General features: G+C 40.2%; 1 protein-coding gene across 22 annotated transcripts in view; it reads right to left on the reverse strand.

Moving 5' to 3' along the window:
- FGGY (FGGY carbohydrate kinase domain containing) overlaps nucleotides 1–24,743 on the reverse strand; it is a 456,399-nt gene that overhangs the window by 292,247 nt on the left and 139,409 nt on the right. For all 22 annotated transcript variants that reach the window (XM_055235132.2, XM_063613860.1, XM_063613861.1 and 19 more), the window contains one exon: nucleotides 10,877–10,992. In XM_055235132.2, the coding sequence (XP_055091107.1) occupies nucleotides 10,877–10,992 (116 nt within the window). The remainder of the gene's footprint in view (nucleotides 1–10,876; nucleotides 10,993–24,743) is intronic.

Consider the following 24,743-nt stretch of genomic DNA (forward strand, 5'->3'; position numbering starts at 1 on the left):
GCTGCCTGCAAGTCCTGCACCCTGCACCCACACTCCTCAGCCCTTGGGTGGTCGATGGTACTAGGCGCCGTGGAGCAGGGGGTGGCGCTCGTCGGGGAGACTCAGGCAGCACAGGAGCCCACAAAAGCGGGGTGCGGGGGGAGGCTCCGGCATGGCGGGCTGCAGGTCCCGAGCCCTGCCCCGCGGGAAGGCAGCTAAGGCCTGGCGAGAAATTGAGCACAGCAGCTGCTGGCCCAGGTGCTAAGCCCCTCACTGCCCCGGGCCGGTGGGGCCGGCCGGCCGCTCCAAGTGCGGGTCCGCGGAGCCCACGCCCACCTGGAACTTGCGCTGGCCCCGCAAGCACCACACGCAGCCCCAGCTCCCACCCACACCTCTCCCTCCACACCTCCCCACAAGCTGAGGGGGCCGGCTCCAGCCTTGGCCAGCCTAGAAAGGGGCTCCCACAGTGCAGCGGCGGGCTGAAGGGCTCAAGTGCCGCCAAAGTGGGAGCCCAGGCAGAGGAGGCGCCGAGAGCGAGCGAGGGCTATGAGGACTGCCAGCACGCTGTCACCTCTCACTACCACTCCAATTTTCCAGACACATAAAATGCCACCTCATGAGAAAATTTCCTTGATACCACCACCAGTGCCAGTGACTGCCTGCTCTGCTTCTCCACGGCACCTTGGACATCTGTAGAGTTACTGAAAAACCTTGAGATTACTGATGCATTTACCTGCCCCTACTCCTAGTAGACATAAGATCCCCAAAGGGATAGACCATGATGAATTCACTTTTGTATCCCTAGCGCTTAGCCCAGCACCTGGCACACAGGAGACACTCAGGGAGTGTGGTTGGCCAGATGCATGACTGGATGGATGGCTAACTGGCATGGAGACCTCCAAGTCATTCTTTATCAGGCAGAAATTCAATACTAAAGAGTAAAATAAAGCATCAATACTCAGAGGATAGGTACTTGCCTTCAAGTACTGTAAAGACCTGGTTCTGTCACTTAGACAAGGAAGAGAAGGATGATAAGAGTATAAGGTAAGATCAAAAGCTCAGGGTGACAGGCAAAGGCAAATCTCAGTCCAGAGTACCCACAGGGATGGCCTCTATATTACTCCATTTTCACACTGCTATAAAGAAATACCTGAGACTGTGTAATTTATGAGGAAAAGAGGTTTAATTGACTCACCGTTCCACCTGACTGGGGAGGCCTCAGGAAACTTAGAATCATGGTGGAAGGAGAGGGGGAAGGAAGGCAGGAGAGAGCAAGAACAAGCAGGGAAAATGCCAAACATTTATCAAACAACCAGATCTCCTGAGAACTCCTTCACTATCAAGAGAACAGCACTGGGGAAACAGCCCCCAGGATCTAATCACCTCCCATCAGGTCTCCCCCTTGATATGTGTGGATTACAATTTGAGATAAGATTTGGGTGGGGATGCAGAGCCAAACCATATAAGCCTCCCTCAGGAGAGGGGAGGTAATGGTGTGATGGGCCCCATTTAACCTAGAAAAGGCTGGGATTACCTGTAGTTAAAGATTTCTCCAAAACTCTCAATATTAATTAGTAAAATTGGCACTTATATCACATGATACAAAGATGAAGCAGCACTTCAGCAAAGCTCTGAGGACAGAAATAACTGAATTATATGGCTCATTCAAATCAAAATGAAAAACAAGCCACACACTATAAAGAATGAAGAGATGAATCCTTGTAAACATGTCCAGTTTTACTGGAAAAATTCAGAACATTGAATATTAATTGCCCTAAAAGGATTTTACAACATCCACAACTATGGATGGCATCACTGGATTCAGGCTTCCAGCACTGGACATAATGCACATTGTTGGTGGAAACCTCTATGGTTTGTTTACAAAAGTGAATTTCCTCTTCTTTCCCCTAAAATGAAGTAGTATTGGTGTGAATGTTCCCATTTCCTGCTTTTATAATCTCCCTTATTCCATCCATGGGAGAAGGAATCACTTAGCTGGATCCCTGAGACTTGAAAGATTGTATAATAGTATCCATGAGGCCATGTTAAGTGGGAAGTGGGGCCACAGTCCTGAAGTGGAGTCCATGAAGGCTTGGCATGTATCTCTGTGATGGTTTGAATGTCCCCTTCAAAACTCATATTGATATGAAAAAAAGTTCAACATCACTGATCATTAGAGAAATGCATGTACTCATCCTGTTTTATTGCTGCATAGCATTCCATGGTGCATATGTGTCACATTTTCTTAATTCAGTCTATCATTGATGGATATTTGGGTTGGTTCCAAGTCTTTGCTATTGTGAATAGTGCCCCAATAAAAATACGTGTACATGTGTCTTTATAGTAGCATGATGTATAATCCTTTGGGTATATACCCAGTAATGGAATTGCTGGGTCAAATGATATTTCTAGTTCTGGATCCTTGAAGAATTGCCACACTGTCTTCCACAATGGTTGAACTAGTTTATGCTCCGACCAACAATGTAAAAGTGTTCTTATTTCTCCACATCCTCTCCAGCACCTGTTGTTTCCTGACTTTTTAATGATCGCCATTCTAACTGGTGTGAGTTGGTATCTCATTGGGGTTTGATTTGCATTTCTCTAATGACCAGTGATGATGAGCATGTTTTCATGTGTCTGTTGGCTGCATAAATGTCTTCTTTTGAGAAGTTTCTGTTCATATCCTTTGCCCACTTTTTGATGGGGTTGATTTTTTCTTGTAAACTTGTTGGAGTTGTTTGTAAATTCTGGATATTAGCCCTTTGTCAGATGGGTAAATTGCAAAACTTTTCTCCCATTCTGTAGGTTGCCTGTTCACTCTGATGGTAGTTTCTTTTGCTGTGCAGAAGCTCTTTAGTTTAATTAGACCCCATTTGTCAATTTTGGCTTTTGTTGCCATCGCTTTTGGTGTTTTAGTCATGAAGTCCTTGCCCATGCCTATGTCCTGAATGATATTGCCTAGGTTTTCTTCTAGGGTTTTTATGGTTTTAGGTCTAACATTTAAGTCTTTAATCCATCTTAAATTAATTTTTATATAAGATGTAAGGAAGGGATCCACTTTCAGCTTTCTACATATGGCTAGCCAGTTTTCCCAGCACCATTTATTAAATAGGAAATCCTTTCCCCATTTCTTGTTTTTGTCAAGTTTGTCAAAGATCAGATGGTTGTAGATGTGTGGTATTATTTCTGAGGACTCTGTTCTGTTCCACTGGTATATATCTCTGTTTTGGTACCAGTACCATGCTGTTTTGGTTCCTGTAGCCTTGTAGTACAGTTTGAAGTCAGGTAGCGTGATGCCTCCAGCTTTGTACTTTTTGCTTAGGATTGTCTTGGCAATGTGAGCCCTTTTTTGGTTCCATATGAACTTTAAAGTAGTTTTTTTTTTTCAGTTCTGTGAAGAAAGTCATTGGTAGCTTGATGGGAATGGCATGGAATCTATAAATTACCTTGGGCAGTATGGCCATTTTCATGATATTGATTCTTCCTATCCATGAGCATGGAATGTTCTTCCATTTGTTTGTGTCCTCTTTTATTTCACTGAGCAGTGGTTTGTAGTTCTCCTTGAAGAGGTACTTCATATCCTTTGTAAGTTGGATTCCTAGGTATTTTATTCTCTGTGTAGCAATTGTGAATGGGAGTTCACTCATGATTTGGTTCTGTCTGTCTGTTACTGGTGTATAGGAATGCTTGTGATTTTTGCACATTGATTTTGTATCCTGAGACTTTGCTGAAGTTGCTTATTAGCTAAGGAGATTTTGGTCTGAGACAATGGAGTTTTCTAAATATACAATCATGTCATCTGCAAACAGGGACAATTTGACTTCCTCTTTTCCTAATTGAATACCCTTTATTTCTTTCTCTTGCCTGATTGCCCTGGCCAGAACTTCCAACACTATGTGGAATAGGAGTGAAGAGAGAGGGCGTCCCTGTCCAGTGCCAGTTTTCAAAGGGAATGCTTCCAGTTTTTGCCCATTCAGTATGATATTGGCTGTGGGCCTGTCATAAATAGCTCTTATTATTTTGAGATATGTTCCATCAATACCTAGTTTATTGAGTTTTTAGCATTAAGTACTGCTGAATTTTGTCAAAGGCCTTTTCCGCATCTATTGAGATAATCAAGTGGTTTTTGTCTTTGGTCCTGTTTATGTGATGGATTATGTTTATTGATTTGCATATGTGGAACCAGCCTTGCATCCCAGGGATGAAGCCAACTTGATCATGGTGGACAGACTTTTTGATGTGCTGCTGGATTCGGTTTGCCAGTATTTTATTGGGGATTTCTGCATCGATGTTCATCAGGGATATTGATCTATAATTCTCTTTTTTGTTGTGCTTCTGCCAGGCATTGGTATCAGGATGATGCTGGCCTCATAAAATGAGTAAGGGGGGATTCCCTCTTTTTCTATTTATTGGAATAGTTTCAGAAGGAATGGTATCAGCTCCTCTTTGTACCCTCTGGTGAAGTCAGCTGTGAATCTGTCTGGTCCTGGACGTTTTTTGGTTGGTAGGCTATTAAATATTGTCTCAATTTCAGAGCCTGTTATTGGTCTATTCAGGGATTCAACTTCTTCCTGGTTTAGTCTTGGGAAGGTGTATGTGTCCAGGAATTTATCCATTTCTTCTAGATTTTCTAGTTTGTTTGCATAGAGGTGTTTATAGTGTTCTCTGATGGTAGTTTGTATTTCTGTGGGATTGGTGGTGATATCGCCTATATTATTTTTTATTGCATCTATTTGATTCTTCTCTCTTTTCTTCTTTATTACTCTTGCTAGCAGTCTATCAATTTTGTTGATCTTTTCAAAAAAAACAGCTCCTAGATTCATTGATTTTTGGAAGTTTTTTTTTTGTGTGTGTGTATCTCTATCTCCTTCAGTTCTGCTCTGATCCTAGTTATTTATTGCCTTCTGTTCAGTTTTGAATTTGTTTGCTCCTGCTTCTCTAGTTCTTTTAATTGTGATGTTAGGGTGTCGAATTTAGATCTTTCCTGCTTTCCCTTGTGGGCATTTAGTGCTATAAGTTTCCCTCTACACACTGCTTTAAATGTGTCCCAGAGATTCTGGTACGTTGTGTGTTTGTTCTCATTGGTTTCAAAGAACATCTTTATTTCCGCCTTCATTTTGTTACTTACCCAGTAGTCATTCAGGAACAAGTTGTTCAGTTTCCACGTAGTTGTGCGGTTTTGAATGAGTTTCTTAATCCTGAGTTCTAATTTGATTGTGCTGTGGTCTGAAAGACAGTTTGTTGTGATTTCTGTTCTTTTATATTTGCTGAGGATTGCTTTACTTCCAACTATGTGGTCAATTTTGTAATAAGTACAATGTGGTGCTCAGAAAATGTATTTTCTGTTGATTTTGGGTGGAGAGTTCTGTAGATGTCTATTAGGTCCGCTTGGTGCAGAGCTGAATTCAAGTCCTGGGTATCCTTCTTAAGCTTCTGTCTTGTTGATCTGTGTAATATTGACAGTGGGGTGTTAAAGTCTCCCATTATTATTGTGTGGGAGTCTAAATCTCTTTGTAGGTCTCTAAGGATTTGCTTTATGAATCTGGGTGCTCCTGTATTGGGTGCATATATATTTAGGACAGTTAGCTCTTCTTGTTGAATTGATCCCTTTACCATTATGTAATGGCCTTCTTTGTCTCTTTTGATCTTTGTTGGTTTAAAGTCTGTTTTATCAGAGACAAGGATTGCAACCCTTGCCTTATTTTGTTTTCCATTTGCTTGGTAGATCTTCCTCCATCCGTTTATTTTGAGCCTATGTGTGTCTCTGCATGCGAGATGGGTCTCCTGAATACAGCACACTGATGGGTCTTAACTCTTTATCATATTTGCCAGTCTGTGTCTTTTAATTGGGGCATTTAGCCCATTTACATTTAAGATTAATATTGTTATGTGTGAATTTCATTAAGATATTAGCTGCTTATTTTGCCCAATAGCTGATGCAGTTTCTTCCTAGCATCGATGGTCTTTACAATTTGGCATATTTTTGCAGTGGCTCGTACTGGTTGTTCCTTTCCATGTGTAGTGCTTCCTTCAGGAGCTCTTGTAAGGCAGGCCTGGTGGTGACAAAACCTCTCAGCATTTGCTTGTCTGTAAAGTATTTTATTTCTCCTTCAGTTATGAAGCTTAGTTTGGCTGGATATGAAATTCTGCGCTGAAAATTCTTTTCTTTAAGAATGTTGAATATCAGCCCCCACTCTTTTCTGGCTGGTAGAGTTTCTGCTGAGAGATCTGCTGTTAGTCTGATGGGCTTTCCTTTGTGGGTAACGTGACCTTTCTCTCTGGCTTCCCTTAACATTTTTTCCTTCATTTCAACCTTGATGAATCTGACAATTACGTGTCTTGGGGTTGCTCTTCTTGAGGAGTATCTTTGTGGTGTTATCTGTATTTCCTGAATTTGAATGTTGGCCTTCCTAGGTTAGGGAAGTTCTCCTGGATAATATCCTGAAATGTGTTTTCCAGCTTGTTTCTATTCTCCCCGTCACTTTCAGGTACACCAATCAAATGTAGATTTGGTCTTTTCACATAGTCCCACATTTCTTGGAGGCTTTGTTTGCTTCTTTTTACTCTTTTTTCTCTAAACTTCTCTTCTTGCTTTATTTCATTCATTTATCTTCAATCACTGATACCCTTTCTTCCACTTGATTGAATTGGCTATTGAAGCTTGTGCACATGTCACGTAGCTCTCGTGCCATGGTTTTCAGCTCCATCAGGTCATTTAAGGTCTTCTCTACACTGTTTATTCTAGTTAGCTATTCATCTAATCTTTTTTCAAGGTTTTTAGCTTCCCTGCGATGGGGTTGAATATCCTCCTTTAGCTCAGAGAAGTTTGTTATTACCAACCTTCTGAAGCCTACTTCTGTCAACTCGTCAAAGTCATTCTCCATCCAGCTTTGTTCCGTAGCTGGCAGGGAGCTGCGATCCTTTGGAGGAGAAGAGGCACTCTGGTTTTTAGAATTTTCAGCTTTTCTGTTCTGGTTTCTCTCTATCTTTATAGTTTTATCTGCCTCTGGTCTTTGATGATGGTTTTGGTGTGGATGTCCTTTTTGTTGATGTTGATGCTATTCCTTTCTGTTTGTTAGTTTTTCTTCTAACAGGTTCCTCAGCTGCAGGTCTATTGGAATTTGCTGCAGCAGGTCCACTCCAGACACTGGGTATCACCAGCGGAGGCTGCAGAACAGCAAATACTGCAGAACAGCAAATATTGCTGCCTGATCCTTCCTCTGGAAGCTTCATCCCAGAGGGGCACCCAGCTGTATGAGGTATCAGTTGGCCCCTACTGGGAGGTGTCTCCTATTTAGGCTACACGGGGGTCAGGGACCCACTTGAGGAGGCAGTCTGTCCAGTTCTCAGAGCTCACTGTGCTGGGAGAACCACTGCTCTTTTCAGAGCTGTCAGACAGGAACGTTTAAGACTGCAGAGGTTTCTGCTGCCTTTTGTTCAGTTATACCATGCCCCCAGTGGTGGGGTCTACAGAGGCAAGCAGGCCTAGATAAGCTGCAGTGGGCTGCACCCAGTTCGAGCTTCCGAGCTGCTCTGTTTACCTACTCAAGCCTCATTAATGGTGGAAGCCCCTCCCCTGGCCTCGCTGCCACCTCACAGTTTGATCTTGGACTGCTGCGCTAGCAGTGAGAGTAAGGCTCCATGGGCATGGGACCCGTCGAGCTGGGCGCAGGATATAATCTCCTGGTGTGCCGTTTGCTAGGACTATTGGAAAAGCCCAGTATTTGGGCGGCAGTGTCCCGATTTTCTAGATACAGTCTGTCATGGCTTCCCTTGTCTAGGAAAGGGAAATCTCCCCCACCCCTTGTGCTTCCTGGGTCGAGGAAACTCATTTCAAAAGCAGCCCCCCTCCTCTCAAGAAACTGTCTCCTGCCCTTTATCTTCATTTCTGCCTCTGACTTGACACTTACTAACTTCCTGGACTTGGAATTTACATTTGTTCTTTGCCTGGCTTCCCTGGTCCCAAATAAAGGAATGATTTATAAGCTAATACACTGAATCCCTTTATATGACAAACCCTGTTAGTAATGCAAATAATCACTCTATAATTCAGCCATGTTGCGCACACAAATTTTCATAAACTGGGCTACCCCAATAGTAGAACAAAGAGATTTTCCCAAGAATTAAAAAGGCAACCGCGGCATGCTGAAATGGCACCTGGATAATCAATTAGAACAGGTGGGATGTTGCTTATCTTCCTAAGGTCCTTTCTCCCTGCTGATCTCTTCCTTCCTGTTTGTTTTTTGTTGTTGTTGTTGTTGTTGTTTTTGTTGTTTTTTTTTTTGATAGATGTTTAGGATTAGATAGGTAACTGGGGAATTATTCATGTGGAACTAAAGGTCAAAATTTATTGACACAGATCAGTTTGTTGGATCATTTTATTGAACACAGATCATTTTATCAGTAGGGCTATATAATCTCCTACCCAAAATCTGTGTTTTGTTTTCCTCCATCAATTCTGAACATTAAGTCAACTTTTGCAGTTTCAACTGTAAAGAAATTTCTATTCAATTGTAAAGAAATTTCTACTATATTCTTTTGATGCACAAAACTATTTTTCCTTACTTTGTATAATGTTCCCAAACCAAGCCATCCAAATATCTCCTTGAAAGAAGGCATTAGGTAGTAACATTTTAGCTTTAGAAACTTGCATGTTGTTACTTAAAACCCTGTAAATTTTTTCTCCTGTCCTTGAAATGTACCATATAAATATTGCATTTGATCCTTAACTTACACTTCATAAATAATTCATTTTAAAAATATTCCTCCATAAGACCATCAGTTGCTGAGGTGTTCAGTTTTCGGGGAAAGCATTTATTTACTGCATGGGCCCAGGAAGCCTGGTAAAGGCTTGGCTAAAAGCTCCGCATGGAGCAAATTATGGTAATTGTATTACTGCTCAAATCCAGGACACTCAATGCTCAAATCTGCTAAAAGGTTTTACACTATATTGCCCACATCTTGACGGGCAATGAGGCCACTGGAAATGTTTAACACTTCATAGGGAGGCTTCTGAGATTCATTTTTCATAGTTCCAAGAATTGCTAAGGAATGTCTAGAGGTAGCTTCCAGAGGAGTTTCTGAAAGTCATAACTGAGAATAAACAGCCTCTTAAATATCTTCTACTTTGGGTTCAGACTGAAACTACAAGCTCAAGTCCCCAGAAGTGAAAATCAAAGGAAACATCACACAATTAATTTTGATAAATGGGTAAGTTCTAATTCATGTACAGCAATATTCTGCTTAATGATATGTCTCCTTAGGACATCCATTAAAAATCCATTAACTTAACAGGGAAAAAATCTAATAAAGTTACTCTGGAAATTTTCTGCTAGATTTAACATTATGGACTTCTAATGAATATTTCTTGTAGATACTGCTACGTTAGCAGAGCTAATATACTAATTAAACATGTGTCATGTGTGAGGCAGGAAAGAGGAGCAGAAAAATATAAAAATAATCAGAAAATCAGAGTTGAAGTTGTACCCAATTGCCAAAGATAATGTTAAAATCAGTAAATATCATTACAGATTTTTAAAGGAAAGAGTGCCAACCTCCTAGTACCAAGCATCTCAATATTTTAATCAAAAAGTCACTGAGATATGAAAATATGCCATGCCCTGTGCTAGGACAGGAAATACAAAGGTAAATAAGTGAAAATCCTTATGTCAAAGAGCTCACCGTCTAGTGAGGAATCAAGACACATATACAAGTAATCAATATATACGCTAATAAAGCTATGTTTAACATACCATGGGAATATTCAGCAAAAAACAACTAATTTTTTGGAGGGCATATACATTTTACAAATCACTTAAACCATTAGGTAACTGAAGCTGAAATTTGTGTTCCAGTAAAATATTAGTTCCTTCTAGGTCCTCCCACTGGGAGAATTTCGATCCTGACTTACCATTTATTGATTCCATGCCTGGTTAGGCAAGGTTACTAATCTCTCTGATTCTCATCTGTAAACATGCAACAGTGCTTTTGTCAGTAGTTATGAGAAATATATAAAACAAGGTACATACAAGCACAGAGAAATGTGCTTGGGACATAGAAGATGTACTTTACTACCCACATAAAAGGCCTTAGTCTGAGACCGTACAGCCTTCGTTAGGAGCCACTGACTCATTCCAGTTTCTGTTTTTTTCTAGATTTTCTAATTTTGATCTTTTTAGCTTTATTTTTTGCCTGTTCACAGCCTTGCATTGTCCTGTGAACCTAATTTGTAAAATTATTTTCATGGTACTGACTGGAAGCAGTCCATACACAGCCCCTTGAGTATGCTATTCCCAAGGTGCTCCTTGCAAGCATCTTCCTCGGTCTAGCCCAATTATTTTTATTTTTTTTCCCTCAAGACAGACTTCTGCTCTGTCTGTTGCCCAGGCTGCAGTGCAGTGGCACAATCTCAGCTCACTGCAACCTCCTCCGCCTCCCAGGCTCAAGCAATCCTCCCACCTCAGCCTCCGGAGTAGCTGACACTACAGACACGTGCCACCAGGCCAGGCTAACATTTGTATTTTTCTTGTAGAAATGGGGTTTTGCCATGTTGCCCAGACTGGTCCCAAACTCCTGGGCTCAAGCAATCTGCCTGCCTCAGCTCCCAAAATGCTGGGATTACAGGCGTGAGCCACCACGCCCAGCACAATTTCTGATTCTATATTTCAATGCAGATTTTCATAGCATGTATCTCCACTCAGTTCATATAAATCTTAAGGCAAGAGCCTACTAGTCATGGCCTACCCATCATAATTAACTCATTTGTCTTGGAAAAAGTGAACTTCATTCCTGTATTTTCATGCATACAAAAACAAGAAACATACAAACCACAATAACAACAAACCCATCAAGATCCTCCAATGCACATAATCACTCTACAGATGTTTTGTTCTTTTACCTATTTTGCTGTAATTATCTGCAACAAAGTCTTCCAAACCAATCATTTTCCAGAAACTGTCGTCCCAACCTTTCTCTGCTGAATATGTCCACTTACACACCAGGGAGCAGAGAGACCTAAGAAAATAGAAGAGATATAGAACTGATCATATGAGTGAGGCTTCCTTTATATTCTGCAAAATACCCGTCCAGGTTCTGCAGAGGTATTAAAGAAGTGGAATAAGCCAATGTAGATAATGACACATCCCTGCTTAGGTAAAAAGTCTCCACGGATACCTGTTAATTATGGACAGTACCTTCCTTCACTTTCAAAAGTCTCAGCCCTGGCTGGGCACAGTGGCGTACACCTGTAATCCCAGCACTTTGGGAGGCCGAGGCAGGCAGATAACTTAAGGTCAGGAGTTGGAGACCAGCCTGGCCAACATGGTCAAACCCCGTCGCTACTAAAAATACAAAATTAGCCAGGCATGGTGGTGGATGCCTCTAGTCCCAGCTACTTGGGAGGCTGAGGCAGGAGAATCGCTTGAACCCAGGAGGCAGAGGTTGCAGTGAGCCAAGATCGTGCCACTGCACTCCAGCCTGGGCAACACGGTGAGACTCTGTCTCAAAAAAAAAAAAAGTCTCAGTCCTTTATTTGGGTCCTGATTAAACAATCTGTATATGAATATATGTATTTACATCTATGTTTATATGACATTTTTGAGATAATTAGAAATTACAACCTTGCTATTTGATAAAAATTTTATTATGAAATTTTAGATATGATATTGGTAGTTGTGGTTCTGTTAACAAAAGGCTCCTTATCATTTATAGATACATACTGAAAATGTTTGTATAAGATATATGGTATCTGGAATGTGCTTTAAGTAACATGAGAAGGAGAAGTAAATGGCATGTAGCTAAGGGCAGGATTGGTCATGGGTGGTTGTTGGGACCGAGTGATGGGTTCATGGGTGTTAATTATATTACTCTCACTATATGTTCAAAAGTTTCTATGATAAAAAAAAGTTCTTAAAGTGTCTGGTGGAGATAATAACTGATATGGTCATCCCAGTCTAAAGCAATATTTAATAGGAGGAAGACTTGAATGCTAGATGCTTTCCTTTCCAGCTACATTTCTCATCAATTTACCCTTAATATTCTATAGTCTAACAATAAAAAGTTACTTGCAGTTCTCTGAAGAAAGTCATGTTCTAACATACTTCAGTGCCTTTGCCCTACCCCTATCTGTTGGGAAAACTCATCCCAGCTTCTTTACCGCGATAATTCAAACTCTTACTTTAGCCTAGGCTGAGATTCCAGTTCTGGGTTAGGCACTCTCCTCTTCTGATTTCCCAGAGCATGGAGTATGTCTTCTACCATAGCCCTTATCATGCTGGGTAAGTAACTGCTTCTTCATGTTGCTCCCCTATAGTCTTACTGCCTTATAATCTGTTCTCCAAATTGTGCCCAGGGCAAACTTTATAAAATAAAATATTTTATGTCAATCTCCGATTAAGGTCCTTCAATTGCTACCCACTAACTTCAGGACAAAGTCCAATGCATAGCAGGGCTTAAAGAATCCTTTGTGATATGACTGTGTCCATCTCCACAGTCACCCCGTTCTGGCCATCCCCACCCTTGCCTTCTCATTCTGCAATACTGAATTATTTGGAGTTTGCTATAGTGAGCCTTGATTTCCCATTTTCCTGTGTACTGAACCCTTTTGCTTCATTCTTCCTGGAACAGTCACCCCCATTATGCATCTAACTCTTAGTTAGCCTTCATGACTCAGCTCAGATTGTCCTTTTTCAGGAAGCCCCAATGAAGGGCAGACTGAGTGAAAAGCTTCTTCTCCAAGTTCCAATCTGGACATACCTTTATCTTAATTTACCACAGTAACTGTCTTTGCCCATTCATTTCACCATCTCTCCCACTAAACCAGCAACTCTGTCAGCACAGAATCAGCCTTACTTTTCTCTGTATCACAAATACCTCATTCACATTCAGGATTATGACAAGCCACAATGAATACTGACTGAATGGAAACATTAAAGAATGAATCGTTTGTCCATTACATGGTAGGTAAATGGTAAACCTGGGAGCTCATGCAATTTTAAAAATAACCCAAAACCTATCTCACAAGGACAATAGTCTAGATGTATCTCAATTCAGTCATTCACATAGATTCATGCATTCACTCACTCTCTCAATAAATGTTTAGTATTCAGTTACTATGATCCTGGCACTATACTAGGATCCAGGAAACCAGTGGTATGCAAAATATCTAGTCTTTTGCTGTCACAGAAGCTGAAAGTTTAATTGGGGAGACAGAAATTGATCAAATAATCACAACTAAAATCATATACTAACAAATAGCCATAAATACTCTGAAGGAAGTAGAGGGAGAAATGAAAGCTTTTAGCGGAAGAACCTGACATAATCTGGTGGGAGACGGGGAGGAAATATCAAGGAGGGGTCCACAGAGGAGGTAGCACTGAGTGAGGCTTAAATGTCTTTTGAAAGCCAACAAATGTCACTTATCATTAATGATTTTTTTACATGTGGCACAGATCACAGAACACATTGAGCTATGTGCTAAGTGGCATAAATATACTGAAGGAATGCGAGCACTTGTAGAAACATGCTAAATTACTCATCTTTTTTTAAGCAACATACATTGTTAATAAGTGGAGAAGGCGGCCCACCTATGTAACATGTTCTGAAGAGTATACAATACGCTAACTCCTCCTGGCATATGACATCTGAAATTCCAACTTTTGGGGGGGTATGATAGCTCCCTGGCAAGAGTAATATTAGGGAGCAAAACGCAGTATAGAAGGATTGTTTCCAATGATCCAATCACATAGGGTAACTCCTCAGTCCCCAGATGTCCCCATTCTTATCTGTAGAGCACTGTGCCTCTACTTGGACTTTTCCTTCCATCTTAATGGATTATTATTACTCCTTTCACTTATCTTTGTCTGCTTGGTAAACTCCAAGTTGTCCTTATGGTCCAGTTCCAATGTCAGCTCCTCTGTGAAAGTTTCTCTACTACCTCCAAGCTAAACTCGTGGCTCTCTCTCTTGAGGTACCATTGTAAGTTTAAAATATTGCACTGTATTTCTCAACAGCTGATAAAGGTTGAGTTCATGGTCCTATGTCTTCATCTCTCCACATACCCACACTCTTTGCCATGTAACTTTGTAGTATTGCACCCTCCTCCTCCTGTCCCCCACACTGTAGGCAGGGCTTCCTTTCCTACCTCTGATTCTGATTCCTTACCTCTGACTTCTGATTCTGTCACATGACTGAATTTAGCCAAAATAAGGAAGCAGAAGTAACTGCATGCCAGTTCCAAGTCTAAGCCTCAAGAGATTCTATGTGTTTCTGCTTGTTCTCTTGCACCTCTGGCACTGCCGTGAGATCACTCTAGGCTAGTCCACTGGTCCCGTGAGGAGGATAAGAGAAACATGGAGCAGGTCAATAGCCAGCTGAGCTCAATCTGGATCAGACACCCCCAGGTTGCCTTGGATCAATGTGGATTAGTCAGTCAAGACTCCAGTGAGTGAGTCCAACTGAGATCAGAAGGATCACCTAGCACAGCACAGCCTAAATGAGCTGTCCATGAGTCAAATAAATGAATACTGTATTAAACTAACAAGCATTGGTTGTGGTTCATAATACAGCAATAGTTTAAAAACTCAACACTTCACAGCATATCTGTTTTTCCAAGCAGATTTTTTCTCCAATAAAGGGAAAGTTAGGGATGTCTTGGTCTTTACAAGAAGTTAAAATAAGAGAGTATGCGTGGAGTGAAGATGACTACAGAAGTTTTATGGCTACAGGTGCCTCTGGCAACTCCCTCCTTTATCAGGATTATTCAAACAATATTAGGGTCCAATTCATTGAGTTTCTTTAAATCAAACTGATGGGTAATATGGATGTGATGTTAAGCAGGAGAACTGGTAAAGTTTAGTGAGTACAACTGAAGCCACAGGTACTCCAAAACTCTCCAGGAGAGAGAGAAAACATAGGACTTTGTTTATATTGTTAGTGGGTAAAGGCAAGGTACTAGTAGCGGAACAAAGGGCTTACCCCTCCCTGAGTCTTCTATTAAGACCAGTTTTGACATTTCCTGAAGTGTTTTAGCAACTTGCCCTCTTTGGATAACTATTCACCTTTAGGCAAGCTGTACCTACTAGTCACCTCCACCCAAAGGTTTGTAAAATTAGAATTAGAGACAGGGGCCTTACAGAGTCAGGGCTACACTGGCAGTCCGAGTTGCTTCTAAGATTGGCAGCTAGAGAGGAGTGCTGCTTCCACCAAGGGTGCTCTAAGAGGAAAGAAGGGGCCACTTGCTATTGGCCTGTTGGGTGACTGCCAGCCCAAGTGTCAGGGCAGGAACTGCTGTACCTTTCACTGCTTTCAGACTTGTTAATGCAGAATAGATACTAAAAACCTACATGAAAGTCAAAATAGCATTTATCAATAAGTAGGCAAAACAAAAACATTAACTAACTTAATGGGAGTAGTTCACCTGAGAGACCACATAGAACATCTATAAGAGGCAAGTCCCACAGAAGTAGAAATGATGAAAAATATGGTAGAATATTTTAATGACGAAAACAATGAGAAATCAGAAGAATGCAAAAAATTCTTTCTGGAAGTATAAACACTGATTTTAAGTTTAAAATTTCCACAGAAGAACTAAAAAATCACTGACACTAAGGAAAATCAAATTAATGCTCTGGAAGACCAAGTAAATGAAATACGTTACTACAAGTAGCAAAGATACAAAGAGATTGACATAACGCTGGAAGAGATAAGAGGCTTGGAGGACAGATTCCAGAAGCCTAACATGAAAATAACAGAAATTCCAGAACAGATTTTTTGTTTTTTAGGAGACAGAAAAGGAATAAAAAAAAAGAAAAGAACAGATGAGGGAGATATTATAATTAAATGAATACAGTGCTAGGTATTTTATTATACTGAACTGAAGTAAGATTTAAGCCCATAGATTAAAAGTCTCATTAAGTCCAGGAAGTAAATTCAGGAAACACTTGAACTTCAAGAGTAAACAGAAAATTATACAAGCTTCCAGACAGAAAGAATAGGTTACTTACAAAGGATTAATCCTAGCTAAGAGAATTCTCATCTACAACTCTGGAATGTAGAAGACACTGGAATAATGTACAAACTATTACGAGAAACTGATTAAAGAATTCTGTACCCAGACAAAATATTATTTAGCTGCAAGGGGCAAAAAAAACATTTTCAACACACAAGGATTCAAAAAGTAAACTTCTCATAAGCACTCTCTGAGGACAAGACTTGAGAAAGAGTATAACCAAATAACAATTGATTCAGAGCAGCTTTCTCAATATGGTGGAAATCAAAGACTAGAGGAACGAGTAGACACTGAGATCCTCTCTCACTCTCCGTGTGTGTCTCTTTCATGTATGTATGTATATATATGCATGTATGTGCATAATATGCTTAAACACATACATATATGCATAAAAATATATGCATATACATATTTAAATCTAAGTGGATAATAATAATGTAAGTGGGAATCTATAATATTGAGTGTTCTTAAAATACAATAGGCCTGCTATTCTACAAAAAAAAAAAACAACAAAAACAAAAACTTAGTAACAGTCTGGAACTGAAAATAAACATTAAGTAAGCAAACATTAAGTAAGAGTCTAGAGAAGGGGTACACAGAAAACGTTCCTTGAAATACATATAGATGTTTAGGCAGAACATAAGTTTATTGTTGGTTGTAAGGAATGAGAATGTAACCACTAGTAGAAACAAAAAACTTAGTAGAACTCTCAAAGTAACAAGGAATAAAAGGGAATAAAGAAAAAATTAACAAGCCAGTGAAACCAATAAACCACACAAAACAAAAAGGAAAGGGAATGGGGAGTGATGTAATATAAATAGAAAACAAAATAAGATGGAACAAATAAGGTCAATTATCTCAGTATTTCATCAAATGTGAATGGGCTGAATTCCACAACCAGTTAAAAGATAAGATTAATCATACTGTGGTTAACATTAAGCTATACCTTGTTTATAATTCAGATTTTTTTAAATGTGATAGTTTTCTTTCAAAAACAAATGCACATTGTGCACATGTACCCTAAAACCTAAAGTATAATAATAAAAAATTAAAAAACAAACAAAAAAAACAAAAAAATTTTTAGTGACAATATAAGTATCAAAGTAGAATCAAGATCAAAATATTCAACAAGGAAAAGAAGAATATTTCATAATGACAAAATGCTCAATCCAAGAAAACTACCATTCATAATATTTTATGAACCAAACAATGTAGTATGAAATATATGAAACAAGAGCTTCTAAAATGTAAAAAGCATTTGAAAAAAGACAATTCTATTTAAAGATGTTATTGTACTTTCAGAATGTGAAGAGACATGTAAACTATAAGAGTAATAATAGCCATTATTATTACTACTGGGGAATTAAAGTGTATTAATACAATCAACAAACTCAATTCTGTATACTCATACAGAAGGAGGGAGAAGGAGAGTATTTTATAATTCATGCAGAAACTACATGGGTTAAAGATACCAAATGAAAGTGTGAACCCACACAAAGGAATGAAGAGTATCAGAACTACTAAATATGTGAGTAAATATAAGAGCCATAAATTTTCCCTTTTTAAATTTCTTTTAAAAAATTGACTTTAAATCTTTATACAATCCAATGCATTAACAAATCATATGAGAATAATAGCACAAATCACAGGATGATAAGAAAGTGTATTATATATAATGAGGCATCAAAATTATTTTAAGGTCGACTGTGATAAGTGAAAGATGCATATTAGAAACTGGCAAGAGGTAAAACTTTTTGGAGATAAAATGGAATACTAACAAATATTTAAGTAATCTGGAGAAGACAGGAAAAGGGAATAATTATATAGAATATATGGAACACAGAAAAAGAAAATAGATTAAAAGCCAACCACTAAATGTAAATGACCTAAAATCTCCAATGCGAAGGCAGAGATAATAAAGCTGAATAAAAATAAAACCCAACTGTATGGAGTTTAAAAGAAACATTTCACTTTTTAGAGAAGAGCTCACTCCGTTGCACAGGCTGGAGTGCAGTGGCATGATGAGAACTGACTGCAGCCTTTAACTCCTGAGCTTAAGGAATCCTGCCACCTGAGCCTCCTGAGTAGCTGAGACTATAGGCACACACCACCATGCCCAGATTACTTTTTCTTATTTTATTTTTTAGAGATGGGGGTCTTGCTATGTTGCTGAGGCTGGTCTCTACCTACTGGCCTCAAGCAATCATCCTGCCTTAGTTTCGTGAGTAGCAGGGGTTACAGGTGTGAGGTGAGTTGCAGTGCCTGGGTAAAAATGAAACAAAACAAAACAAACAAAAAATACTCATTTTCAATATAAAAATGCAAGATAAATTAAAGAGTAAAAAGATGCAAAAATATGGCATGCAGCCTGGGTGTGGTGGCTCATGCCTGTAATCCCAGCACTTTGGGAGGCTGAGAAGGGTGGATCACAAGGTCAGGAGTTCGAGACCAGCCTGACCGACATGGTGAAACCCCATCTCTACTAAAAATACAAAAAAAATTAGTTGGGCGTGGTGGTGTGTGCCTGTAATCAGCTACTCAGGAGGCTGAGACAGGAGAATTGCTTGAACCTGGAAGGCGGAGGTTGCAGTGAGCCGAGATTGTGCCATTGCACTCCAGCCTGGGGGACAGAGCAAGACTCAGTCTCAAAAAATAAATAAATAGATAAGGCATGCAGATACTAATAATTAATAAGCTGAGGTGGCTATATTAATATCAAAGTAGACTTCAGAACAAGAAATGTTACCGGGAATAAATAGGTACGTTACATATTGAGAAATGGGTCAATTCACCAAAAAGACTCATAAAGAAGAAATCATAATTTTTAGAAAGGCAACTTGAACTCAGCTGAAATTAGATCTTTTCTCCTTTTGTTTTGGCCTAGCACTAGCAAACATGTAATGCAAAAACTGTATATGAAATCAAGGATTCATGACAGAATGTGGTCACCTAAAGCTGCCCTTGTTTTATAGGTTTGCCTGAAATTCCAGTGGTCTCAGCAGCCCATGGTGATGAAAGGATCTGGCCCACTAAAGGAGTCCAGAACTGTGGACTATTTTAGGCACAAGTGTGTATGAGTGGGGAAGACCAGGAGGCACTGAAGGATCTATCTCATTATCATAAAAGAATGTTATTATTTTATTTTATTTCTTGATGCTCTATCTGGCCTTCTGGAAATTTCAGTATATAAGGTCAGGCCACAACCTCCCACAGCAGGGTCCATATCTGCCTTTTTCATCCAGTTATGTGGATGAATAAGCACAATGCTACTCTGGCAAATTTTGAGAGCTCAATGCATGTTAATTAAGTGAATGAATAAAAACCTTCAGATCTCAGTTATAGAAGGAAGCTTTCAGGTTCCTAATCACTTTTTAATTGCTTCTATTATAAAGCCTAGATCTTTAGATACTGCTCTGTATGCAGGCTGGAGAAGACACAAAAGTTAGACTCCTGGTGTGCAGGAAGCAGAACACTGGGTTCCTTGCATAGATCATTAACCTCAGTGTAACCAGGAGAGCCTTCCAACAATGCTCTCCTGGTTTTGCCTACCTCACATTCCTCCCATCACCTACTGCCCAAGACACAAATGCATGCCAGATCTCTAGCAGACCTTCTTTCCTATTTCAAAAAGTTTTTAAAACAAAAAGAGGCTTCTGATTAAAGATGCCAGATTGACTACACATGTTGACCTCTGCGCCCTTTAAAAATTCCAACAAAATGGTTGTACAAGAATGTTTCAAAGAGGCAAAAACCCACAATGAGAACAGGATAGAAGATGACAGCATCGAAAATCTAAAAGCCAAAAACCTTGGTAGTAGTAACTCTCTTGGTAGACTTGAGAAAGGTAAAACCTAAATAGCAGCAGGAAAAACCCAGAAGCAAAAGTGATTACCCTACAGAGACCCAAAAAGTTCAGGAGGTGGTGGCGCTCACCACCCCTGAAAGTGAGGGTAAAAGTGAGGATAAAAACAGCAGGATGGTACAAAAAGTATGTTTAGGAAGTAATTAGATCCCATGCGACCTCAGTATTAGCAACCAGGGTACTATTTCTCCCATACTACGGAAGAAGAGTACGAAGGTCCAATGTATTAGTCTATTTTCACACTGCTGATAAAGACATACCTGAGACTGGGTAATTTATAAAGAAAAAGAGGTTTAATAAACTCATATTTCCACGTGGCTGGGGAGGCCTCATCGTCATGGTGGAAGGTAAAAGGCACGTCTTATACGGCAGCAGACAAGAGAGAAGGAGAACCAAGTGAAAGGGGTTTCCCCCTTATAAAACCATCTGATCTTGTGAGACTTATTCACTACCATAAGCACAGTAGGAGGAGAAACAGCCCCCTTGATTCAATTATCTCCTACTAGGTCCCTCCCATAACACATGGGAATTACCGGAGCTACAATTCAAGATGAGATTTGGGTGGGGACACAGCCAAGCCATATCATCCACCCTCAGAGAGGGTGTGGTAAAAGGCCCAGGTAAGGGTAGAGTATCTTGACAAAAACAGACTGATTCAGTATCTGCTTTTTTGCAGGCCAGCCCTCAAGCTCCTTTCCCCGACTCAGCTCCCAGAGCTTTGGCTGCTAGGTTCACACCCTGAATATTTATTTTTGGGGAATCTGATCAGAAAAAAGAAAAGATATAAGGCTAATCGGGAGAGCAGAGGGTATAGAAAAAATAGCCCAGCCACATAACTCTAACCTTAGGAGGATTAAAACGAGGGAATGTAAGTAAAGCTAATATAAGTAAAGCTACTATAATCAGCACCTTTATTTTCATCATCTTTATTTTCAATCAGAAAATAGTTACTGAAGGTATTTCCCTCTATATACGTATCAGAGTTTTCCTAGGCAGGTAGGAGCCTCCAGACTCTATCAGAAACAAAGTGAAAGGGTCACCAAAATCCCAGCCAGAGACCATGAAGTAGCCTCAGCACAAACAAGAAGAACTTTTTATTCTCCTGCTTTTACTCAGAGCAAGGCGCATATCAAAAGCATATGCCTGCTGAGTTCCAGGGGCCTGATCATTCTCATGCATTTCTCCACCAAGATTTTATAAAAATGAAGCCGGCACTGCTGCATTATTTATACGCAGCTCACTGTACTGACATTGCCAGGCCCCAACTTTCAAGGGAAACCTTTTGTACTCTGCTTAGGGAAGGCTGAACCTGGAGAGTCTCAATCGAACTAGCTAGTGAAGAACAGAATAATTAGAGCTGAGAGTGGGGATAAATTACCAAGATATTCCTGGCTGCAGCCTTCGGTACATCACAGGCCTCTGATAGCTCTGTTTTTCCAAGCCATGCAACAGACTGAATTACCAGCCCTGAAGATACAACTCGTGGGGAGATAAAATGACTCAGATTGGATTGCTAATTGTATCAACAAAGGGACCAAGAAGGCCTTAATTTCTGAAGAAATACCACTGCACCAATCGGAGCAGCTTCTGTTAAAGAGCTGTCAGATTTCAGGCCTGTTACTATTGGCTCTGTACTTCATCAAGACTTGCTGACAGGCCCGTGACAGGCCAAAATAATATATGCAATGATGCAACACAGGGCAATATTAAATTGCTTTTTCGGTCAGACTTGCCAATAACATGATTCAAACGTGGCCATGACAATATGGGGAGCATGAAAGAACTGAATAAATAATCGAGTTGAGGGAATTTTCCCATGCCACCAAAAGAAAGAGATCTAAGAGTCAGAAAACAAAAGATCTTAAAGTTGCCACCAAAATATTCCAAGATCGCAATGAAGCCCCTGGATTCACAGATTTGTATCTGTCCTCTAAAAAATAAGGATGGTACTAATTAGAGGCAATATGAGAGAAAGGAGGAAAGTAAACAAGTGACAGCTTATTTAGTGCCTATTATATGCCAGGCATTACACATAGAAATTTTATGTGGGCTACTGAATATCACGACAAACTTGTGAGGATACTATTATTAGTATTTCCATTTCACAGAAGAGAATACTGAGGCTCAGAAGTTAAGTCATTGGAGGTTGTATCATTAGGAAAGAGCAGGACAGAAGTTCCAAACCTGCCCTGATCAATTAGAAGTCCACGCTTGTTAACTACATGCTTATTCAGGCCCACTCAGGGAGAGATATTTACAAAACATTACAAAGTCTGGTTACTCCAAGTGAAAATGTACAGTAATTTTGACGTATTTAATTTCTCGTGTTTATCTTGTCTGTTATCTCCTTTTTTAATAAAGGAAAAATATGAAAAAAAAACAGATGGAAGAGCTCAAGAAGCACAGAGCTGTAGAAAGCAAAGAGTTAGCTGCCTTAGGTTTGCTGTGAGGATGTTCTGGTAAAAAAGGGTTTTCGGGAGATGCGTGCCATAGGCAAGGACATGGACAACAATGAGATGTTCTCTCAAGTTGGGAAAATGAAGTCTGGTTTTGAGAGTTCAGCTGTAAAGTCAATCCATAATGAGCAAGAGTAAAATATCAAAAATTATCAAAACAAAACAATAGCTTCCAGAACATTCAGAGCTCACAGGAACCATACTGAAGGCATTCAGATGGTTAAAGAAAGAATGTGTCAAGAGGATGATTAGGCTGCAAGAGACTAGAAAAAGAGGAAGAAGCAGAAGTGGAAGCAGAGGCAAGTGCCAGAGCAGGGAGGAAGAGGATTGCGCCAGGTGGAAAGAACTGCATGTGCCCAGGGCTGGAAGTGAGGCAGCAAGTGGCCACACCCATCTCAGCCACAGCCTTGCTGTGCATACCTCAGAAGCTGAGTGTTGCCCCGGCATGAAGAAAAGGTGCAAAAGAGCCATTTATTTCCCTCTTCCCTCTTTCTCTCCCTCCTTCCAAAAATATTTATTAGGCTCTTACTATGTACCAGGCACAGATATTATCTCTTCCTTCATGGAGCTTAGAGTCTAGTAAAAGAGAAAAATCCACGAAGAGCTCACTCTAATAATTACTATGAAGGGTAAGTATAATGAAGAAATATTATAGGGTGTCCATAGAGCTTATGGTATCAAAGGACATGTAAAAAGATAGGGAGAGATCTGTTAAAGGATACACAATTACAGCTAGATAAGGAGAAATAAACTCTGTTCTATACCAGCGGTCCCCAGCCTTTTGGGCACCAGGACCCAGTTTTGTAGACGACAACTTTTCCATGGGTGGGGGATTGCAAGGAGGAAGGTTCCAGGATGAAACTGTGCCACCTCAGATCATCAGGCATTAGATTCTCATAAGGAGCGTACAACTTAGATCCCTTTCATGTGCAGTTCACAATAGGGTTCCCGTTCCTTTGAGGAGCTAATGCCACTGCTGATCTGACAGGAGGTGATGCTCAGGTGGTAATGCTCACTAGCCCACTGCCCACCTCCTGCTGTGCAGCCAGATTCCTAACAGGCTGCAGACCAGTACCTGTATAATACATTATTGTTAACCCTAGTCATCCTACAGTGGTATAGAACCCCATGGGGTTGGGGAGCCCTGTTCTATACCACTGTAAGATGACTACAGTTAACAATAATGTATTATACAGTTTCTAATCACTAGAAAGAGGATATTAAACATTCCCAAACAAAGAAATGAAAAAGGCTTGAGATGGATATGCTAATTAATCTGATCACTATGCATTATATGTATGGAAACTTCGCTATGTACCCCCATGAATATGTACAATTATTATTTGTCAATTAAAAATAAAGTTTAAATGTTAAAAAAAGAATCTCTACTTTGCCTTACATTCCTTCATTAAGGGAGCAAAGACCCGGGGTCAAGAGTTTCCATCAAGCATCTGTCTACTCCTACAGTTTTTAATGGCAAACCCTGTGGCTAGAGGCCATTAAAATGGGGCTGCCTTGTGATGGTAATATCTTCAGACCCCCAGCCCTTGGGTTTGCTCCTGCCTTTCCCCTAGCCTCTTCTCCATTCTAGTAATGTTGGGTTTCTCACTCAATTATTTCAGGCTTATTATTCTGGCTTCTTGGACCTGAGGCTTGATCTCAGCCTTTGCCTCTGGCCATCTGAAGACTCATTATTGGACCACTCTCTAGTTCTTCTGAACCCCTTTGCTTCACAGTCCCATGCCCTGGTGCCGGCTTCCTCTGCAAGGTCTACCCTAGGGTATATATGAGGTTATTGGTACCAAGACCTATTCCCAATCATAACTATTTCCCAGTGTCACTCAGAAGAGATAGAAAACATACATACCTATCTCAGTCTGACTCAGATAGGAAAACATTTCTAAACATTTTATAAGCTCCAATATTAAAATACCTCTTCCAGTGTCAACTCATTTTGGCCTATCCAATTACGGGACAACACAGTGTGTATCAATAAGGACAGTGGTGTCTATATAATCCTTATCTTCCAACATTCTTCAGTCCTAATAGCATTCCTGACTTGCCATTTGTTAGGTTCAGTACTGAGCTGACCTAAAGTTATCTAAAGTGTGCATAATCGGTAAGCCTGGGATCTAGTGCTACTGGCAAGAAATAAGTGAAAAATAGCAAAGCTATTCTAAAGCCACTAGTTGGGGGGTGGGGAGCAAGGAAAAGCAAGTTATCATACTAATATATGGTCATCCAAGGCTGCTCTGCCTTAAAGAGATAATGTACGATTCCTGGCAAAGGATGAAAGAGAGCAGACTGAAATAGTGTCTGCCAATTGGCCTAGTGCATTTCAATTCTTTTTGGCTATCAGGGCCCTTTATGATTAATTCTGGCCTCTGGAGCATCTAAAAAATCATCTTAACTTGAGAATATTCTTCAATATAAATAAGCA

This window comes from Symphalangus syndactylus, chromosome 19, assembly GCF_028878055.3.
Source record: "Symphalangus syndactylus isolate Jambi chromosome 19, NHGRI_mSymSyn1-v2.1_pri, whole genome shotgun sequence".
In the NCBI taxonomy this organism is placed as follows: Eukaryota; Metazoa; Chordata; class Mammalia; order Primates; family Hylobatidae; genus Symphalangus; species Symphalangus syndactylus.